Source organism: Tamandua tetradactyla, chromosome 5 (assembly GCF_023851605.1).
Source record: "Tamandua tetradactyla isolate mTamTet1 chromosome 5, mTamTet1.pri, whole genome shotgun sequence".
In the NCBI taxonomy this organism is placed as follows: domain Eukaryota; kingdom Metazoa; phylum Chordata; class Mammalia; order Pilosa; family Myrmecophagidae; genus Tamandua; species Tamandua tetradactyla.
Genome location: NC_135331.1, coordinates 105,559,350 through 105,582,228, shown reverse-complemented (window position 1 = coordinate 105,582,228; position 22,879 = coordinate 105,559,350). Strand labels below are relative to the sequence as shown.

Sequence of the window (22,879 nt, the reverse complement as noted above, 5' to 3'; positions counted from 1 at the left end):
AAAAAGATACAAAAATAATATTTTCCCAAATTTGTTTGTATTTATATTTAAAAATATATTTATGTTCAAAAGATTTTTATAGCAGGAAAATAAAAGGGAAATTTGGAACTTCAAAAAGCAGTTTGAAGTCTAATGTTCATAACCAGAAAATACACCAGACAACCAAAGAATAAATTTTCAGCCACTATTAAGTGAAGTGGGTTTTGTGAAAAATGCCAAAGACTATTATTTTTTTAAAAATCAGGTTTATTTTATGAGTGGTTTGCCAAAGGACGTCTAAAAGCAAGAATAAAGCAGTATTATTAAGGTGTTATTTTCATTCTACATATAAATGCTTACTGTTTGATATATCAGAGAGTGTCACTTAAAAGTAAGCATGAAGAATTCAGTAAGTCTCTGTAAGAATCAATAAAATGAATCAATGGCCTGGCACCCTTGTACTATTCCACTAAAGTAAGAGCAAATCATTTTAAGAAAATGCCAATAAACTACTGGCAGCTCAGAATCAGATTAAGTATATTTGATATATTGGAAAAGGAGCCAACGTGCATTTGATGAGTAATTTAAGAGGAAAAATACTTTCTTAAATATCAGATATATGCCAATTTGGTAATATAATATTAAATAAAAATACAAAGATTTTAGAAAAGAGTGTTAACATCATGTAATGCATGGAAGAATCCATTCAAGTCTGCTATTTTTTCTAGTATATATTGAGTGCTTATTATGATGCCAACTACCAGCTAATTGTTAAGGGTAAACAAGACATGGTTTCTGACTTTTAAGAGTATATGTTTAACGGGAAAATGAAACATATGTAAAAATCTATGCCTTAAAAAGATCTGAATATATGTCACATTTATATTATTTACTTAATATAAACCTTCTAAAAAGATATGTAGAGAAGAGTGTGACTTAAGTTTATTAACTCCTGTTTTAGCAGGAGTCAATTTATCATTTGACAGAATAAATAATTCTTCCTAAAGAACAGCTTAAACGCCACAATTCTTAGGCTCACAAAGAATTCTAAAATTATTTACCTCTTACATCATAATGCACCTTACCTTTGGAGTGTAGCATGTATCCTTCTTAACTTCAGATGACTTTAGAGTGGTACCATCTTCTTCTTCTTTTGGTAACTTCAAGATTTTTTCTGGGCTGTGAGTTGGCTAAATGATTTTTTAAATATCAAGGGAAAGATCAAAAAAGGAAAAGGTAGTAAGCAACTGAAAAAAAATAAAATAGCTGCTATCGTCCCTGATATTCCACTACTGTTAACAGGACTACAGAATTTGAAGCTGAGTAACATATTTGCATTATCTTGAGAGCAAAGACACCTTGCCTTGTTGGTGACAAAATTTCTTCAGTTAGATAATTTAAAGCAGGTTTGTGCTTAACAGCAAACACTGAAGTGCAATCCCTATCCCAAGCAATATACAGAAAGCATAAAAAGAAAACACAGATTTAGATACCAGGACAAGTAGAAGTACTATAAGACCACTGACAATTTCAAGAAAAAAATTTTCTCATTGTTTTTTGAAATATGTATCCCTCAATTCTATTCATTGTGTTGGACTGGTGGATAAAACAGATCCCCTCCCTGTCCTCTGACCCTGTACTCTTTTCTTATGATCTCACAACAACCTGTGAGTCCTAATTCGATAACTTTCCATTCTAATCCTTGTTGACATAGATGGCTCTCCCTCCCACATATCTACTTAAAATCAAGTACTTGCTACTTGTATATAGCAGCTATCTATTCGTTTTTTTAAAACTTTGGTAGAGCTATAAAGTCTATCTCATTCTTCTCTTCAAATGGACTCTAAATTTGTTAAATTCTGTTTTAAGCCAGTAATTCTAACTCACAGAATGTCCACCATTGAAACGACCAGGCAACCTTCTTCCAGGCATCTTCGGTCGATTTGCAGTGAGATGCAGTAAGTTTTCTGAGGAGGCTATATCATCAAAATTTACAAGATCTAGAGAATAAAAATAAACATCTACTAAGGGATAACTGCAGATTTTAGAAGATAAAAATAGAATGTTTTTTGCTTTTGCAAACTGTAAATTAAAAACAGTACTACTACTTTTAAGGACTCACAAGTTGAACTGTGCTTTTCATATGCATTTGGAAAACAACACTCATCCTTAAAAATAAACATCATCTTTATCTGACACATTTTAAGTGCAATTCTTTATCAACAATATTAAGAGATTCTAGTAGAGATTTAGAGCTCAACAAAAAGTTTTTACTGAAAGATATAAAAAATAGCTATATAACTCTACATCGTAAATTGTAATGGCAGGAAAAGCTGTCATCTTAAGTTTTTGCTTATAAAAAAAACATGATCTACTTCTTAAACTCATAATTGCATCATATCAGAAAATGTACACCTAAAAATTATTATGATCTTCAAGTAGTATCTGATATACAGAGATCAGCCTTTAAACTGCTTTTTTATCTCAGAATATTAAGGATAATTTACAAATCATCCTCCAAATATTTTGTCTATTTGACACTTATTAAAGGTGAGGATAAGATTATAGATTCAGTTCTAACTTGAGAAAAATGGAAAATTGCTTCCATTTGTTGGGGGAGTTCAACTCATCTTTGTTCTTAAGAAACTGCGTTGCTGTTACTAAATATTTATTCAATAAATGTATAACCCCCGCCTCCCAAAAAATTCAAGTAGTATCCCAATATTCTAACTTCAAGGGCTCAACTATACCTAGCATCCTGCCCACTTTACATACGCATTTCTCAATGTAAAACAAAAGCATAATTTATTGTGACTTAAATATGTATGTATGTATATGCACTGTATACTATAGCTGGGAACCAAGCTGCTTTTCGTTCAGCGTACCTGTGCTTAAACATTGTCTTGTTTAGAAATCATAAGATAGTTATACATTTGAAGCAAATCAGATACCAAAGGAAATGCTACATAGATTGTTACCTTGCTTCCTTATCGTCAAGGCTAGGTGACCTTCGAACACTTTGGTGTAAGGACAAACCTTGTAATTCGTATACCTAACACAACAGTATATAATATCTTGCCTTTTTCTAGATGATCTAGAAAACCTTGCAAAGGAGTTTATCTTGAATTTTAAAAATATCTGTATGTCATACAAGAAGCCTAGAAGTAAACTCCAGATACTTCCCTTGTTAATAGAACCTTCCTTTAAGTCCAGATTCCAAACCAGAGATCCCAACTATATTCAAGACATTCTACAAAGAAGCAGACATCTTCATGCCCCCTCCAGATGTGGATTCATTCTTTAGGTTACCACTTGCCTGGATGTCTATAATACTCTGTGTCAAATATTTAGATGTCCCAACTCAGTGATTTGTTATTTCTAAGGGAGATCTAAAGAAATTCATCATCATGGCTCTCAAAGTTTACTCATTACCCTATCATATTCAAAGTAATTTATGTACACATTTTTTTTTTTGAGGGATGGAGGACACAAAAATAAGGCAGGGAAAGAGGCATCACTGTTAGGCAATATGCATTTTAAAACAAACTAAAGAATTTGTAAAATACTGTTCTCTTCCAGCTTCACATCCTGGGATTACTTTGTGTGTTCCATCTGGGATCAAGGCACTAAGCTAATATACTGTAAAAGGCACTCTAAGGTGCCTGATTTAATTTTTGTTTTGAGTCTTTCCATAATTATCTGTAAGCAATTACAAAATGTAATAAACCATAATAAGAATATAGCAGTTTTAATGGAAAATGCATCGTATAATCCAAAAGAGCTTAAATTTAAATATATTTTAAGTGTTGTCATTTTATTTATAAATACTACAAAGAAAATAGTATTTTGAAAGGGTATATTAGAAATATGTAGTTTAAAAGTTAAAAATTGCTTTTTATACTAATAGATATGTTTTGATGACCTAGAAGAAACCTTGAAAACGGCAATCCCATCATTTTGGTCTTTGGGAATTATTTTCAAATGCATATTTAAGCAACTTGCAAAAAGAAAAGGAAGCAAACAGAAAAACAAAGGAAGAGATGTAAATAAATTAAACAAAGAATAAAATAAAAGGCAGATATATGAAATTATATACCACACTCATGTAAAATGCCTTCCATATGTCCAGTTTTGAGCTACAGCACCAACACAAAATTTTTACTATTCTAAAACTCTCTCAGGTTCTCCATTTAAGTTACAAGGTGAGAAAAATAACAGTGCACATTTTTTTGACTCATGATATATCTGAACACTTTTAAATTTACCTAAGAGTGATCACAATGGATTTACACTGTAAACACAGTATAAAAGGCAGGCCATCACTTAAATACTTGTCACACTGTCATTCTGCCAACCACTTACAATTCTGCATGTAGCCTAGAAAGACATGGAATTTTAAAAAATCAAAACAAAATATCCAATCTTTGGAGAAAATAAGCTGAAAATGTTCCCAAAATGAATTTTATTTTATTTTAAAATGGAAAACCAAAAGGGTTAGAATAAAGACAGACAGACATGTACACTTTCAGTACAATTACAAAGAAAAATCAATGTGCACCACCTATTTATATTGATTTCTTTTATAAATTGTTATCTTACCAAAATGGAGAAAGGTAGGATAATTTCCTGACACGTAAGAAGGGAAACATGGCAAACAGGCTAGGAAACAAAATCTGGAAAGAAAAGTCAGGGATAGGAATGTCTAGAAAAAAGACTGAACCAAAAAATTATTTTACAAAGCAGGAAAAAGAAAACAGTTGCAGAATGAATAGAACCATTTCAATGTTTGGTATATAGCCATCGTGGGTTTATCTAAAAATTTATAAATTGTGTACTGCATGTTAGATTTATTCCTTTGTCTTTCAAAAGAGAAAGCTATAAAAAGTATTCATTTCAATATACATTATGCTAAAAGAAAGCCCTCTGTAAATTACTTCACGAACACCAAGACAGTTTCCAAAAGCATGACTTGACGCTTTCCTCTTAAGAGGCCAGAGTAATGAATCAACAGATTAGCATTTCATAATATTGTTATAACTATAATTAAACAACCTTTTGTCAAATTTTAGTTTCTAGCATATAACAGTAATTACAATGAAGGAGGCATTTTAAGCCTACAGTATCACAGAGAAAAATATGCCGAATATTACTTTGAAATATCTCACTAGAAAATAAAAATCAATTCAACCTTAAAAATAACTCATACATATATAAATGAAAATTCCTTAATGTTTTATATGATGCTGTACTTTGATACTGTCAGGGAATTATGATTAAAAGATAAAATTTTAATTATTAACCATATGATCCCATGTAAAAACATTTCTACATTTTTGGGTTTTTTGTTTGTTTTATTTGATATCTAGTTCAGATACAGGCCCACAGATTTATAGTGTGTACTACTCTACAGGTACCTTATTAGAAAAGCCCCACACAAATTCTTTATGGAAAAAATAAATGGGTAAATACTGGAGAAAAATTTAAACAAAAATGGATCAAGTATAAGTGAAAAGAAAAAACCCTACTCAACAATGAAGGCCTTTTAATCCTAGAAGAACTTATTACAGAAAAACAATCAAAATGGATAAAATACACACACACATCTCTTCAGCTGCGTTTTTCAATCTGAAAACAATTTTGCTTCTCTGAAAGTTTAATATTTTAGAAATATATGTACCATGAGAACTTTATAATTAACCAGTACTGACAGTGAGATTTTCTTTACAGAAATTTCTGATGACATTCAAAAAGAAAAATGAAAAAACTAATGCATGCATTCTAACAGCTTTGCAATATATAGCACTGTGTCATATCATATATGAAAACATATGTGGGCAAATTAACTTACTTCATTCCATTTTAAAATACTCCTTGAGTGTTCTGGGAATGTTTTTCCTATATCAACAAAAGTCAGATTTTGCATTCATATTCCTGATTATTAAATGCAGGAATAAATGTTTAAATTTATGACTTTAAATATGAGGAAATAATATCTGAGTGTGGAATCAGTAGTTTATGACCTTTATGGATAAGAGCAGAAGCAGAAGCAGATGGAAGACAGAGGGAAGAAGAGAAATAACAATTATAATTGTTACAACTTCCATATCGGGCATTCTAATAGGGATAGGTTGAAATACTGAATAATCTCATTGCTAGCAAAGCAGGAAAACAGATTAAGAGAAATTAAGAAATTTGCATATGGCCAATTAGCTAATAAATAAAACTCATTTTCTTAAATGTACTTTTTTACCATACTATCTCATCTCAAATTATTATTTTGCATAATAAAGAAGTTCTCAATAAGCTTTTGTAAACTAAGGGATACAGTTTAAATTTTAAAGCTTATGTCAAAAGAGTTGCTTCATATTGGTAACAAAAATTAAACCCCAAACTAAACCAAAAACAGAAATTAAAAGGTCTCAACCTAATGCTGACTATGTGACTGTATTTGACCCAGAACACTCTATTTTTTTAAGGTATCAGCATTTCACAAAGAAGTAAAAACACCTATGCTACAACTACTAGGAACATGTGCTATTATAATGAAAAAAAGGAAAATAAAGGAAGAGCCTCTGAATTTAGATTTGGGACAACAGCCATTTGCTGCAACTATGCCTTTTATCTTAACATGTTTCCTATGTCTGAAACAATATTGAGCATTTTAATTTACCTAAATTTTAAAAATAATTTCCACTATTCTGAGACAAGCTAAACAAAGCAGCAGAGAGATTTAGACTCTAGTATTACTTAATCCTTCAACTTCCAAAGGGATTCATCAAAACCTCAGACTTTTTTGAAAAAAGTCAGAAAACTGTGGAAATTCTAATGATAATACCAATGGTTTTATGCTTTCCAGAGTTAAAAATTACATAACTAACCTTTTTCCCTCCAAATATTAAATATTTCTAAAAACTTTAAATCATAATTGAAAATGAGAATGAACTAGTAGAATTTAATTTTTTACCACTAATCTCAATAAAAAAAGAGGATGCTTTTAAAAAGCATGAAGATTTTTTTAATTTTTAATTTAATTAACAGTAAAAAAGGACAATTTTTGCCAGATAAAAATATAATGAATATTTTATTGCCTCTAGATACAATCTACATCTCAATTCCAGAAATTTATAATGAATATGGCTTCAACCACAGCAGGCAAGACCCAAACATATAAGGAAAGTATCTACAAAACATTCAAGTTAAAAGACTGAAAGAGGCCACACATAAATCAGAGCTTTTGTACTGGCAAACTGAAAAGAGGCAAGAAAAATTAAATCATCTGAAAAAATCTGTACTATAGTAACAAAATATTGTAACACTGTGACAAAAAAACATCTAAGTGTAACTGGCCTTCAAGCTTAATTGTAAATATGAAATGCTATCACTGAAGGTAAAAGGTATAATATTAAGACAAGTTTGAAAACTTAAAGGATATAAAGGATTTTAAAGAGTTCTCTTTGTATTTATGTGATCTTAAACATATGATGTACATTTAGCTTACTTTGTTTAGACACAGAGAAAGATATTATCAGCCTTCTAGAGTTACTGTAAAGATAAAATAAGAATGTATGTTAAGAAAAGTGCTTTGAAAAAGTAAAAACTAAAAACTGCAAAGCACTATACAAAATGACAATCACTACTACAAAGTAACGATTGCACTATGCTTTTAATAGTGAGATCTTTTTCAAGACTTTTGCTTCAAGTTTTGCATTTTACAACTAAAAGGCCTGGAAGTTCAGTTTAGAACTGAAAAATGAGAATTAAAAAGTTTAAGGAACAACATTTAGCAAAATAAGTAAAGCCTACTAATATATATTAGAAAGACATAAAAAGCATATTTTCCTATGTTGGAAACAAAAGTCTCTTTCATATTAAGTGGAGAAATAAATACACTCTTTCTTAAACATAATCTAGTACTGCCTTTGAAATGTTTTATGATCTCTTTATTTTTAAACTTCAAAAAATATACTGTATTCATATTTGTCTGAGTTAAGCGGTAGAGTCATTATCCATATTGAATGGAAAGAATGATAGATGGATGATCTTTTAAAATCCATCTCAGTCCTCTGACCAGTACGAAAAATATACGAACCATAAATATTTTGGCCATTTATCTTCCTTTATTTCATTTTTCCATTTTGGCTACATAAATTTTAAACAAGCTTCAACTGATTTCCACTGTACCTAGCCTCACACAAATTTTATATACAACTCTCTTATTTAAAATAGTTTCTGAAATATATTGACAAATTTTTGTTAATACACCACCTTCCCAAATGTTGATTTACCTGTTTCTTTAGAGCTCCTTAATGCAATGGAATCTAGCTCTACTGATTTTGGTCTAAGTGGTAATTGCTCAGAATCTAGCTTTGGTTTTGATAGTGGTTCTGGATCAAATTTTGATGAAATGATAGAAACTTCCCCATTAATCCTGAAATGAGAAAAATAAACACATGTAAAAATCAGCTATCTGTGAAATATGTATGACCATTTTTAATAATTGTGATTTAACATCAAAGATTTCATAGACTAACAATGTTTCTTTCTGTTCTATAAAACTATTTCCATAAAAGCAAACCTCTGCCCTAAAACTGATTACCCTCATAATGATAAATACATTTTCAAAAAGTATGTTTACCTAGAATGAACATAAGATTAGCATTTAACAGAGAAAATATTAAAGTTAAAAAATTACTTTGGAATTTAGATAGGCAGTAAAGGCATTTAGGTTAAAAATAGGAAAATCAATAGATAATATAAAATTAGATAAAACTTACTTGGCTATAGGAGGTGGTGGAGGAACTGGTTTTTCAGGTCGTTTTGGATACATGGTTCCAGGAGATCTCAACAGGTTATTGGCTTTGGTGGGTGGAGTAGGCTTCTTGGGTGGGACTTGTGGAGCAACTGGTTTAGAAGGTTTCTGTTCTTGGGTTGATTTTTCATCTGATGATTAAAAAATATTTAACAGATTGTTGCTTTTTTTTTTAACAATCAGTACTGTTGAGGTTTTCTAATAAAGTTGGAAATGTATGAGACCGAAACATTAACTTTCTTCCACTCCATTTATATATGTATATATGTAAACTTCATTTTATTTTTAAAGTTATAATAAGCTTAAATATATGAAAAAACAGTTTACTTTTTCTGGGGGAAAGGGGACCATTAATAATATTGTGACTAATAAATAACGTTTACTTATTATCCTACGACTAGGTCCTTTATAAGAAAAAGAAATTCAGACAAACAGAGAGAAAACCACAGAGAGCAGCCAGAAGCTGAAATCAATGCAAACAGAGAAAGGAGAGAAGAGAGAGGCTAAAAAACACCTTGCCATGTGACAAGCTAAAGACCAAGGATCACCAGCAGCCAACCCAGAACACCATAATAATCTTTCTTTTCATTAGAATATTTAATCCATTTATATGATATAACTACTGATATATTTGCCATCTTAATATCTGCTATTTGTCTTCTCTGGTCTATGTTCCATTTTCTCTCCTCTGTTGCCTTCTTTGTATTAATTTTTATCATTTTTATTTTTCCTTTAAAATTAGTTTATTAGTTATACTTTATTTTGCTATTTTTAGTAGTTACTCTAGAAATTACAACATACATCCTTGACTTATGAAAGGACTTTTTCTACTATTCCAATGTTTCAACTTCATGTGTACCACTGCTCTCTAAAATGCGATGTTATTCTGCTTTTATTTTGGTGAAAATCCATAAGACATTACTACTGTTGCATAAGGTCAATATTAGATTTACCCATGTATTCCCTATTTCCGTTTCCCTTCATTTCTGTATCTCTACCCTCACATTTGAAATAATTTCCCTCTGCCTGAAGAATACCCATTCCTGTGAGTAGGAACCCAATGTAAGTAGGACTTTTTGAAGATATTACTTTTAGTTAAGTTGTAGCCCAAGTGAATGAGATTGAGCCTTAATCCTATCACTGGAAGATTTTTAAGAAGAAACCACATGGAGAAGAAACTAGGAGTCAATCAGATGAGAAAAAAGGGATCACCATATAACGGAAAAGGCAAAGATGCATAGTATACTTGTAGAATGGAGTGTGATTGGTGTATTTAGTGAATAAATGATCAAAAATGTAATTTGGGAATCAGTTCCTAGAAGGCTTCAAAATTTTGACTTTTGATTTTGATCTGAAAGATAACTAAGACACCACAAAAATAATGAAAGTATAATTTTTATTGTTTTATTTTCTTATACATTATTTGAAATAAAATCACTGAAGATGTGGCTTAAATTCTTAAATGAATGTACACAGGTATCAATTTGAATAAATGCTTAATTTCCTATGCATTTTGAACTATTCTCTTCCAGAGAACTCCAAGCATTACAAAATAAATATTGAATGCCCATTCAAAATTTGTGTAAATGACTCACTGTTACTGCTTTCAACTGAAAGGAAAATTTATTTTTCCAGAGCGGAAGAATCTAACTCACCTTTTTCTTCAAGCTTTATAGGAAAATTCTTCTTCTCTGCAGCTAACAGCTCAGGTTTTGGAGCTGGGGTAAGAAAATAAGATAAAACCTTTTTATCACAGTTTTAGAAGACATTTAAAGGGAAACGATAGCTTAAAAAATAGCAACCAATGAAAGCATGAGTCAAAAGAGCACAATGTAACAGAATCACTGGGTTCAATTTCTAATCCTGGACCTGCCACTAATTAGCTGTATCCCTTAGTAAATGCAAAAACTCTGTGGTCTCACAGTTACCTTTTTTTGTCAAATGTAGGTGTTAAGAGTTTATATCCTCTACAGCAACTCAGTCCAGTAGAACTGAGAGGGTGGAAATGTTCTATGTTGTCCAATACATTATTGTTGAGCAGTTTAAAATGTGGCTACTACAACTAAAGACCTGAATTTAAATTTTAATTAATCTTAAAAGCCCAATGTGGCTAGTGGTTACTATAATCAACAGCCTCCAACATCAACTTCTAAAAAAATTATTTTTAACTTATGCTTTCCTTGCTATAGGATTAAAGCCAGTAAATATAAAGCTGTAACCACTGTAGGTGAAAGCTGAATTATTCTTAAGAACAATAAATCTTTCAAATAATAAAATATTATACTGCACTTTTCTAAAAATCAGAAATTTGGAGAGAGTTTATGGAAATAGGGAATCAGATTACAGAGCTTTAAATCTGGAAGATATTTCCATGTGTAACTTACTCAACAAGTAAAAAGAAAATCTCTTAGTTTGTTTAACCCTTTACACATTCTCTGAAGGAGGAGTAAATCATTAGTATTAGTACGTTGTTTTCAAAGTTATTAGCAAACGAAATTGATCTAAAAATGCAAAACAGCTAATTAGCCAGGACAATATATCGTTTTCTAAAATCGGTTTAAACCTAATCAATTCTATTAAAATAATTACATATAACTTTAAGTATCCAAATTATTTTAAAAGAATTTTACTTTTAAAACTTTGTAATTTATTTGAATTTTTATTCATATTTTAGTTATATATTTTTACTTGTAAGAATTATAAACCATTTGTAGTTAACAAAATAATTACTGACAAATATTAATGCAAAGTTTCTCAAAATCGATTTTTATATATTTTGAGAGACTTTCATATAGCACATCTCAATTGCTTTTTACTAATAAAAATTTATGTTTTAAATTAGACTGAATTTTATCATTTTAATATTTTAAAATATGAAAAATAACAAGCTGAGTAAGTATTTCTTACATACCTGGGCCCTTAGCAGGAGGTGGTGGTTTCTTTGGTTTCTGTTAAAATAACAACGGCAAAAAAATAAAACTTTTCAATAAATTTAAAGCAGAAATAAAATTTTCCCAGGAAAGAACTAATTTATCCAACTACTGTAGCTAGTCTTTTCCTTTTTTTTTTTTTTTTGCTTTTTAAGTTTTAAAGTAATGAAGTCTAAGGTTAATTGTTAATATGATTGAGGACAAAAAAAGAAGAAATAAAGCACAGAAACTGTAACATTGCTTTGTTGTACTATAATACAAATGACTTTTACCTGAATATATAAATCTTGTCCCTCTTATAAAAATTATTCAGTAACAACACTCAAAAAAACCATTTTTGAAAAAAATATTGACAGAAGATTCTTTAAAGTATTATCATGATTGAAAAACAAAAGCTTACTGGAAAATCCTTATCCTGCTCATTTATCTGAACAGCAAAATTGTCTGGAAATACTCCTTCTTTACCATTTAGTTCACCCTTCAACCAGCCAGCTTCTCCAGTGTCCTACAAAGCAAAGCAAATAAAAATTACAATAGGAAATAACTTTGAATGGGAAAAATTTACAACAAAAGAGCAAAACATTAAATTTCATTTCACAAAGAAAAACCTAGCTAAACAGATCATAAGATTCTCCTAAAAGAAAATGTTACCTGCATATTACTTCTGGAAGCAGTTAATATCTAGGTTTCATTTTTAAAAAGTAAGTCAAATAATTTAAAAAATTCATTCTATAAGGTTAAAAGGTTCTCAGGAGAAGGCTGAAAAGAGGTGAGGAGAGGAGGGAAGGGAAGAGGAGGAAAAAAGGGGAAAGAAGAAGGGAAGACAAAAAAGGGAACTGTGAGGATGGAAAAGGAAAAGAGGGAAAGAGTCCAAAGGAAGGGGGAGGGTGAGAAGAAAGAATTCCAAATTGTATCTTTTCAACACTTTAGCTACTAAAAAATTGACATTATTCAGTTGCTTTAGATACTGATATAATCTTCTAAAGCTACTTCCAAATACCCTCCCCTGCATGAGAAATTAGGTGCCGTAAGTCCAAATTATGAGTATTAAAAATTATATATAGTAAATCATCTGATAAAGTTAACTTAAAACAATGGAAAAGCTTCAAAAATTATCTTACAGGGTTACACCAAAAACAAAGAATTTTTACTTTTCCTATGTTACAAATAGTAGTTAGGGTTTGCCCACACCCCACAATATTGTTGAGTTTTCCCTTAAAATTAATTCCAAATAAGTTAAATCTACTCATTCTTTGAGAGAATTTCATCATCTTCCACTGTATGAAGAGTTGAATAACCATTTATATATTGATGCACATTTAGGTTTTCCTATTGTTCTTTTATTTTTATATCACAAAAAATACCACAAACATGAAAAAAACATGGAAAGGAATAGAGTGGGAAGTGAGAAAAGAAACCTAGAGGTGGGGAGTAAATTATAAAGAAAGTAGGATAGAAAAACAAAATATGATGGTAAAAAAATCACTCCCAATATATTAAAAATAAAACAGAGATAAACAATATAAGTTTCTTTCCACAAAAAAGAATTTTCAGAGCACTTAATATGTACCAGGATTCAGAAACATAAAGATACAGTCACAGCTCTTCTAGAGCTTACATTTCAGGGGGAATCTAAGAATTTTCAAAAATACTTCTATGAATAAAATTAAATGACGTACTAAAAAAGTGAGAAATATCTTACCTTACTTATCAAATGGATTATCTCCCCCTCTTTAAAAGAAAGTTCATCTTCATTAGTACTTTCATAGGCAAATAATGTTCTACAATATTCCTTAACTGAAATAAAGAATGTAAATATAGCTTATGCAAATTGATTCACTCAACGAATACTTACCAAGCTTCTATTTCATAATTCATCTTAAATTTTAAAATTTCAGTCAATACTAAATGTCAAGTTAAATAATTTTACTAACACTCATTCAAATATTTTCTAAGTGCCTCCTATGATCTAGGCACAGTTTGTCCTTGTATTGATTATATCTAGTAGGATTTAATTATTCTAATCAAGTAGTATGATATGGTAAATGCCCTCAACAAGTCTAATAATATATGTAAGTATTCTTCTACCATTCCAATATGAAAATCTCATTTGAAAACTTACCTTTAATTTTACCGTCAGTGTCTGTTTTTGTTACATCCACACTCTGAGTTTTGGATCCTAGTGACTGTATGATCAAGGGCTAGAAGAGATAAGGATGCCATTATCAACTATTTAGTCAGAATAAAGTTAGTATTATTGAACAAAGTGTCCACTAGTTACAGAGCTTTCCCTGAATTGTACTTACAGCAAGGTCAGTAAAGAGACAAAAATCTCAGCAATGAAAAAGACCTCAAAACCTCTTTTAAATGACAGCTCAGAACTACTAAGTTTTAAAACTCTGTATCTTAATAACTATACTTTGATGCCTATTATATATTATTATTATTTCTCTTTAGAATATGTAACATAAAAAAGCAAAAAATGATAGCATTTGAGATTTATTATGTACCAAGTCCCTTACATATATTATAACTTAAACCTTACAAAAATCTGCATAAAGTAGGTACTTTTACTCATCCCTTTAACAGATGAGGAAGCAGTTAAAATAACCTGCCTATAATAATAGGAAGTCAGTACTGGAGCACAGACTTGAACCTAGAAAATTTGACTCCAGAAAGTGTGGTCTTCAAAAACAGTCACTAAACTGACTTTAAATGAGATAAAGAATTAAAAAAGAAAAAAAATTCTTATATTCCAGCGTGGCTACCTGAATAAATATTATCTAAAAACTTTTAGATAATATTACAATCCTTATAACTATAGTCCACAAGACCTTTTTCCCCACTGTAACTGAATACTGTAGCCCTCCACCCTGAGTTTCCTTGATTTCTCTCCCCAGAAATAACATTACGTTGATCTTTAGATTTCATTCATTAGTTAAAACCTGAGTACACCTCTAACTTACCTATCACCATGTTTTTCATTTACCTTCTAAGACACTTGTTTAACTTCTCCCAAATTCTAACAATCTGATGTCACCTACAATTTGCTACAAACAAAGTAAATGTCCTTTCTATTTATCAATTTCCAGATCAGTGACCAAAGCAAGCCTCAATAGGTTATCAACAGAAGATGACCTTGGGACTACTATTACTAATAACTCTGAGCAGTGGATATTCTCAATCGTGATTGAAAGATTACTAATATAATATTTAATCAAATAAAGTTACTTAATATAATCATAAGCTTTAGAGTTGGAAGGGGTCCCAGATTACCTCATCTACTGTCACTCCTAAGGGACGAAGTGCTCGTCCAATAGTACAAGGAGTTACATGATTGTATAGAATAATGCCAAAAGACATGAAAATTCCAATTTTTACCTGAAATCCTTAAAACCAAGAATCCCATTAGGTCCCATAATCTTAAGGCCAAATACTTTCATAGCTAGGAGAGGATGAAAATTTAAGTTTTCATTCCTGAATCCTACTCACTATTTCATGAGGAAATAAGCAGTAAGCTAGGAAAGAAAGAAAATGATGGAAACATTCACCTTAGAAGAAAACTTTAGACTATATTTCACTAACCAAAACACAGTTCTAATAAATAAAAAGGTACAAATAATACAGGGGAAACAACCTCCTAAAAGTCATGGGAAAAGTTTCCTGAAATATGTAATCAATCTGAATCCACAGGTTTTTGAAACAACGGATTTTGAAGGCTTTTAAATAAAGGTTTTATAAATTATAGACATTTTCTCCTAAAATGAAAAATTAAGGGTTTATTTTAAAGCTTCTTATTAGATTTTACAATATATGGTACATTCATTGTGATTTATTTCACAATACAAGTGAAATGCTAATGAAAAATAACATACTTTCAGAAAAGATTAGTAAATTTAACCACTGTTGACAATCCAGAGGAAAGTTAAGAAGTGCCTAACTAACTTATCTTATTGTGAAATCACTTTAAAATGGTCCATTTTAGATATACTTCAAATTAAAAGAAAAAGGTATATAATCAGCTTAAAAAAGGCATACTTCCTTTTTCTATTTCTATATATAATATAACTAAAATTCTGGAGCTTCCCCTAAGTAAAGTTTATGTTAAAAATTACCAGATTTCCTGGCTTGTGCACCCTCCCCAAAAGAATTGCCACAGAACAAGCATGTTTCATGAGATTCAAACAAAAACATCAAAGTAATTACAATAAATCTGAAAACAGTTTCTCACAACATTCTCCTTCATAAATAAACTAGCCATTTCAAAAGAGAAAACATTACATTGCTGCAAGTTGGCTTTTATATTTAAAAAATATTTAATGAGGGAATGGGTATGTTAATCTAAGTGAAATTCATCACTACTACCTTTTCTGTTTTTTTCTCTTCTGTTTCATTACTGGATGTTCTTCTTCTAAGTTTCACAGAGCCTTCTTTAAAAATATCTCCAAATCCAATTCCTCGAATTTTCTTTGGTTGTGCAGTTGACCCAGGTGCAGTTTCACTCCCATTCCCCAGAGAGGGTAAAGGTGAGGTAGGCCCAGTCAAAAAAGTTTCTAAAAGAATAATTTGTTTTTGAAGAATGATACCTATAATTAAGAAAATGCTAACAAATCCTTCCTTAATGGCTACATTCTATATCTCCTAATCAAAAACTGCAAAACAAAAACAAATCAAATGGCTAAGTACTAAAGTACACAAGAGTCAGTTTCTATTATTTTCATTACTATTTAAAACTATAAAGCTTTAGATATCAGCAGTACAATAGTAACTAATCAATACAGGAAATCATTATTATACAAGGTCCTTAAGAAGAGCACATCAAAAATACAACTCTTGGTTAAAGAAACCATAATAAGAATGAAATATTAAAGAGAAAAGAAAATCATTTTAAAAGCTACATGGTTCAAATGTGATCCAAGTTAGGGTGAGTTTCTGAATATAAAAACTGGGAATATTAACACATTTTCATTTTAAACTGATCAAGATAAATCCTGTCATTTTAAATCAGGGATGAAATAACTTAAATCTAATTTTAAAGTAGCTAATAAAAATTTAGATAATTTTAAAAGGACGTTTAATATTATCTGAGGAAGACAATTGTTTTTACATTCATGCAGGAGTTCTTACTTATAGGCATTAGAGTACCTGAACATCCCCATGGAAACCTGTTGGGGTTTTATGAGCACATCTTCCTGGACAAATGTCTCAGCTTTTATCTGATTCCCTGAAGGCCTTATGATGTAAGAAACTTAAGCAATAAAGTCCTAGAGTAAATAATCTAAGAAAGTCTAGAAAAATTTCATATGGGGGTAAAGAGAAGGGAAAAAATATGATTTTGATTCTGTAAAACAGTAACAATGATATAAGGGTGATAAAAAATAGTAACTACCATTTATTCAGGGATTATTCTGTGCAATGCACTTTGCTAAGCACTGTAAAAGAATTATCTCATCTAATATTCAAAATTACCATGGCTTTTAACAGTAAGCACCATTACTCCTCATTTCAAAGATCAGTAACTGGGGCAAACAGATGCTAACAACCTTTCCAAAGACCATAAGAAAGTGAACAACAAAGCCAATACTTGAATTGAACTATAGATAACCCCCTGTCATGGTCAGGGACATGTGTCAACTTGGCCAAGCTGTGGTAGCTGTTTATCTGATTGGGCAAGTACTGGCCTGTCTGTTGCAATGAGGACATTTCATAGGATTAGGTCATGAGCGCATCAGCTGCATCCACAGCTGATTCCATTTGTAATCACCGAAAGGGGCGTGTCTTCTACAATTAGTGATGTTAAATCTAATCACCAGAAGCCTTTTAAGGAGGACTCAGAGGAGACAGGTCCCATTCCTGCTTTGGCTGGTGAGCCTTCCTGCAGAATTCATCCAGACCATCCATCGGAGTCATCGGCTTCGCAGCCTGCCCTGTGGATTTTGGACTCAGCGTTCCTGCGGTCACGTGAGACACTTTTATAAATTTTATATTTGCAAGTGTTCCCTGTTGATTCTGTTTCTCTAGAGAACCCTAACTAATACACCCCCATAAGACTGTGATTTGTCTTATGTATTTTAATATAAAGCATTCACAACTAGAAAGCCTCCATTCACAGATTTGAGAATATTTTAGTACTGAATTATAGAAACAATTTTAATGGACTTAAGAAATGTAAAACTAACAAGTACAGTGATCTATCCAATTACTTTCAATATGAGTTAAGCCACATGGAGGGCCAGGTATCCTTGTGGAAGGACCCTCTCACACTGCCCCAAATTTACACTGTTAACTTTCCTCCCAGCCTTCCCCCAAGGAGACCTACAGCCTTATCCCAAGGTGACTGTGCACTGGAGAAAAGGAAATGATCAGATACTTGGGGGATTATTAGACACTGGCTGAGAAGTGACACTAATTCCAAGAGACCCAAAATGTCACTGTGGTCCACCAGGAGAGGAGGGGCTTATGGAGCTATGGAGTTTTAGCTCAGGTCTGTCTCGCAATGGGTCCAAAGTCAGACCCATTCTGTGGTCAATGCCCCAGTTCCAGAATGGAAACATACCCAGCAACTGGCACAATCTCCACACTGGTTCTCTGAATCAGAGGGTGAGGGATTTATGGTAGAAAAGGCCCAGTGGAAGCCACTAGGACTGCCCATACCTAGCAAAATAGTGAATCAGAAGCAATACCCTATTTCTGGATTTCAAAGATTACTGCCACCCTTAAGGGCTTAAAAGATGTCAGAATGGTGATTGCCACTACATCCCCATTCAAGTCTCCTATTTGGCCTGTGTAGGATCAGATGGGACTTGGAGGATGACAGTAGATAATCGCAAACATAACCAGGTGGTGACTTGAATTGCAGTTTCTGTTCCAAATGTGGTATCATTGCTTGAGCAAATAAACACACCATCTGGTCCCTGGTATGCAGCTATTGATCAAGCAAATGTTCTTTTTCTCTATAGCTGCCAGTAAGGACCACCAAAAACAGTCTGCATTCATTTGGCAAGGCCAGCACTAAACCTTCACTGTTCTGCCTCAGGGATATATCAACTCTACAATCCTATATCATGATCTTGTCCATAGGGACCTTGATCGTTTCTCCCTCCCACTAGAAACTGGTCAGGTACATTGATGATGTCATGCTGACTGGACCTAGTGAGCAAGAAGCAGCAACTACTCTAGACTTATTGGTAAGGCGTGTCGGGAATGGGAGATATATCCAACAAAAATACAGGGGCCTTCCATCTCAGTGAAATTTCTAGGTGTCCAGTGGTATAGGGCATGTCAAGATATCCCTTCTAAGGTGAAGGATAAGCTGCTACATCTGGCCCCTCCTATGACCCAAAAGAGGCACAAGGCCTAGTTGGCCTAACTGCATTTTGGAGATATCTTAGTCCTCATTTGGGTGAGCTACTTCAGCCCATTTACCAAGTGACCAGAAAAGCTGCTAGTTTTGAATGGGAACCGGAAAAGTAGGAGGCTCTGTGACAGGTCCAGGCTGCTCTGCAAGCCACTCTGCCACAAAGACCATGTGATACAGCAGATTCAATGGAGCTGGAAGTGTCAAAGACAAATAGGGATGCTGTCTGGAGCCTTAGGATTTTGAAACAAAGCGTTACCATCCACTGCAGGTAACTACTCAACTTTTGAGAAACAGCTTTTAGCCTGCTAATGGGCCTTAGTAGAGACTGAATATGGGCCACCAAGTTACCATGAAACTGAGCTGCCTCTATCACGATCTGGGTGTTGTCTGACCCATCAAGCCATAAAGTTGAGCATCCACATCAGTACTCCATCATAAAATGGAAATGGTATATTAGAGATAGGGCGTCAGTAGGTCCTGAAGGCACAAATAAGTTATATGAAGTGGCCCAAATGCCCAAGGCCCACACTCCTGCCACGTTACCTTCTCTTCCCCAGACCAGAGTTATGGCCTCTTGGGGAGTTCCTTACAGTCACTTGACTGAAGAAAAGAAAACTCAGGTTTGGTTTACAGATGGAAAACTCGGGGATTACCTGGAAATGGACAGCTGCAGCATTACAACACCACTCTGGGATGCCCTTAAAGGAGTTTTGAGGGAAATCCTCCCAGTGGGCAGAACTTCGAGTAGTGAAACTGGTTGTTCCTATTGCTTGGAAGAAGAACTGGCCAGAGGTGTTTTTGCATACTGACTCATGGGCTGTTGATAATGGTTTGGCTGGATGGTCAGGGACTTGAAAGGAGCATGATTAGAAAATTGGTGACAAAGAGATCTGGGGAAGAGGTATGTGGATAGACCTTTTTGAGTGGGCAAAGAACTTGAAGATATTTGTGTCCCATGTGAAATGTTCACCAGAGGGTAACTTCAGCAGAGGAAGGTTTTAATAATCAAGTGGATAAGATGATCCATCCTGTGGATTCAAGTCTTCCTCTTTCCTCAGCCACTCTTGCCATTGCCCAATGGGCTCATGTACAAAGTGGGTATGTTGGTAGAGTTGAAGGTTATGTATGGGCTCAGCAACATGGACTTCCACTTATCAAGGCTGACCTGGCTACGGTCACTGGTGAGTGTCCAACTTGCCAGCAGCAGAAACCCATACTCAGTCCCCACTAGGGCACCATTCCCAAAGGTGATCAGCTATTATGACTCTAGTAAAGGTAATCTCAGAGACGGCACTGTGGAATATAGGTGACCCAGAGGTATAGAGAAGCCAGAGGCAAGGAAGGGAAAGGTTACTCAATGAAGGTGAACTTAAATGAAAGGGAACAGATAAAAGTGATGGTAACTAATTAGTGGGGTTATAAACAATATTGCCATACTGAAGTTCAATATGATTGAAAGGTGATATACAGTGCCATGTATCCCACTGATTAAATCTCCGATTTTAAGTAACTTCTTATATGAATAATTTCAAATGTTTGATGTTAGACAAAGAGTCAAGAGCAGAGGAATACGGGGGAACTAAAACTGCATACTATGACTAACAGTTCACAGGAAGACAGCACTACCAGGGACAACAATTGTGGAGGAAGGTCAAATGATAAGGGGTATGTATTTTTTTCTACTTCACAATCCTACATTTTTAATTTTTCATTAATAGGTTATTTTGCAAAGCTCTGAATCCATGGTTGAATTGTTGGTAAGGCATTCTTATTAGATGCTTTTCCCAGTCTGATATTCAGAGGAAGACTTTTCACTTTGATTTTAGGGATGACATTTTTTCAGTATGAAAAATTTAATATTGATGAATAAATTCAAAGCTACCAAAGACTTTTCTTCATTCTGTATACAAAGAATGTTCTATACAATGTGAAACTTCACATATACTCCACCCCTTGCTCTGCAAGTGAACGATTTCTCACATTTGTTTACTGAGTAACTATGCCAACAAAAATTATTTCTAGAGTTGACTACACCTGCTAAAGAAATTTTCTATCCAATTTTCAGGTTTAGGAGTTATTCCTATTGTATTAGTCAAGGTTCTCAAGAGAAAGAGAACCAACAGGAGATATTTATAAATATGAGATTTATAAAGTATCACGCAACTGTGGGAATGGAAGAGTCCAGAATCTGTAGGGAAGGCTGTGAAGTTGACAGCTCTAATGGATGCCTGAACAAACTTCACAGCAGATGCTCGCTGACTGAAGAAGCACTGAAAGTCTCTCTTCTTCCTTAAAAGTCTTTAACTGATAGGATTATCTTGCTGAGCAAGATACACTTTAGTTGATGGCAGATGTGAACAGCCACAGACGTATCAACCGACTGATAGTTTAATACACCAGCCTTCTGGTTTATCAACCAGCCACAACGCATCCTTCAAGCAACAGTCAGGCCAGGGCTCACTGACCAGAAAACTAGGCATCATCACTTGGCCAAGTTAACACCAGCATCTAATCGTCACAGTTCACTCCTCATCAATTTGGCAGCTATACACATCATCTTGAAACATGCTTAATTTCCAAATAGAAATATATGTTTCACTTAACAATACTCAATTGTCCTGTGTACAACTAGAAACACACTGCATCTCTCCAGAATAGGGTGCAAGTCCTTAGGTAACATTCAGTCTTAAACTTCATATCCTATGGCTTAAATACTACAACATGGACAATACAACTTATGTCATATGATAAAAGGAAAACAAAATATCTGCTATGTACAAACACAAACATACTGGTAACAAAACAGAGAGGAAATATTCATACAATCACAATTCTCGTATCTGTAACTTGTCACGTGGTCAAAGTCCATATTTATCACTACCTTTTTCTACTACCCATTCCCATGTTCTCTTTATCCTCAACAAGCACTTCAGCTGGCCATGGTTCTCTGCCAGGTGAGGCGACCTAAACTTTCATTCCTGAAGTTTCTGGGCCATTGGTAGTCCTGCCTGGATTGGATTGTTGCAGTTTTCCATTGACTTTAATCACAGGGCATGGTAGTACTGAGACGCGCTAAGGGATCTCCTGTATTCAAGGAAAACTCTTCTTTACATCCACTGTGTACTTGCTGCCCTATTTCCCCTTGATAATCAGGATCAATCACTCCAGACAGAACAGTAATCCTCTTTTGTGCCTATTGATTCAGTGGCATGAGAAGCCCAATGTGGTCAGGTGGCAGTCTTAATTTCCAAGTCAGTGGAATCATTTTTGTGTCTCCTGGTAGGAGCACTCCTCCTTTTGGAACTAAGACCTACAGACCAACAGAGCTTAAGGTTTCAGGGACAGGAAGCAAAAATTTTTTAGTGGCTCACTAGGAGTGATAGTGAGTGGTGCCGCTCCCATTTCCACCCCTTGATTCCTGGGATTTGTGGATCCTTGTTATGGGAGAAATAGCACCATACAGTGGATGCTGATTCAGAACATACAAAGACTCTTGGAGGACACTGCCCCAGCTCTGCAAGGTGTTGCCACATAGTTGGAACTGTAATCAGGTTTTCAAAAGGCCATTTCACCATTCTATCAAATCAGCTGTCTCTGGATGATGGGGAACATGGTAAGATCAGAGAATTTATGAGCATGTGCCCATTCCCACATTTCATTTGCTGTAAAGTGGGTTCCTTGATCAGAAGCAATGCTGTGTGGAATACCATAATGGTGGATAAGGCATTCCATAAGTCCACAGATTTTTGCGGAAGCATTGCATGCAGGGAAGGCAAACCCATATTTGTACTACATGCCTAT

The 22,879-nt window shown here is 33.4% G+C and overlaps 1 protein-coding gene and 1 long non-coding RNA gene across 6 annotated transcripts in view; one reads left to right on the top strand and one right to left on the bottom strand.

Annotated features, from left to right (window-relative positions):
- Window positions 1-22,879, bottom strand: part of CD2AP (CD2 associated protein) — a 189,852-nt gene that overhangs the window by 10,015 nt on the left and 156,958 nt on the right. For 3 of the 4 annotated variants that reach the window (XM_077162006.1, XM_077162008.1, XM_077162009.1), the window contains 10 exons: window positions 16,084-16,271; window positions 13,841-13,919; window positions 13,421-13,515; window positions 12,119-12,223; window positions 11,700-11,736; window positions 10,444-10,506; window positions 8,754-8,919; window positions 8,265-8,407; window positions 1,867-1,979; window positions 1,065-1,169 (listed from right to left, as the gene is read on the bottom strand). In XM_077162006.1, the coding sequence (XP_077018121.1) occupies window positions 1,065-1,169; window positions 1,867-1,979; window positions 8,265-8,407; window positions 8,754-8,919; window positions 10,444-10,506; window positions 11,700-11,736; window positions 12,119-12,223; window positions 13,421-13,515; window positions 13,841-13,919; window positions 16,084-16,271 (1,094 nt within the window). The remainder of the gene's footprint in view (window positions 1-1,064; window positions 1,170-1,866; window positions 1,980-8,264; window positions 8,408-8,753; window positions 8,920-10,443; window positions 10,507-11,699; window positions 11,737-12,118; window positions 12,224-13,420; window positions 13,516-13,840; window positions 13,920-16,083; window positions 16,272-22,879) is intronic. The other variant, XM_077162007.1, reaches the window with a different exon arrangement.
- On the top strand, window positions 1,055-9,755 carry LOC143684751 (uncharacterized). 2 transcript variants are annotated; one of them, XR_013176146.1, is made up of 3 exons: window positions 1,055-1,135; window positions 1,849-1,937; window positions 9,190-9,755. It is a non-coding gene; the product is annotated as an uncharacterized LOC143684751 (long non-coding RNA). The 2 variants fall into 2 exon arrangements; XR_013176145.1 differs by having other exon boundaries at window positions 1,062-1,160.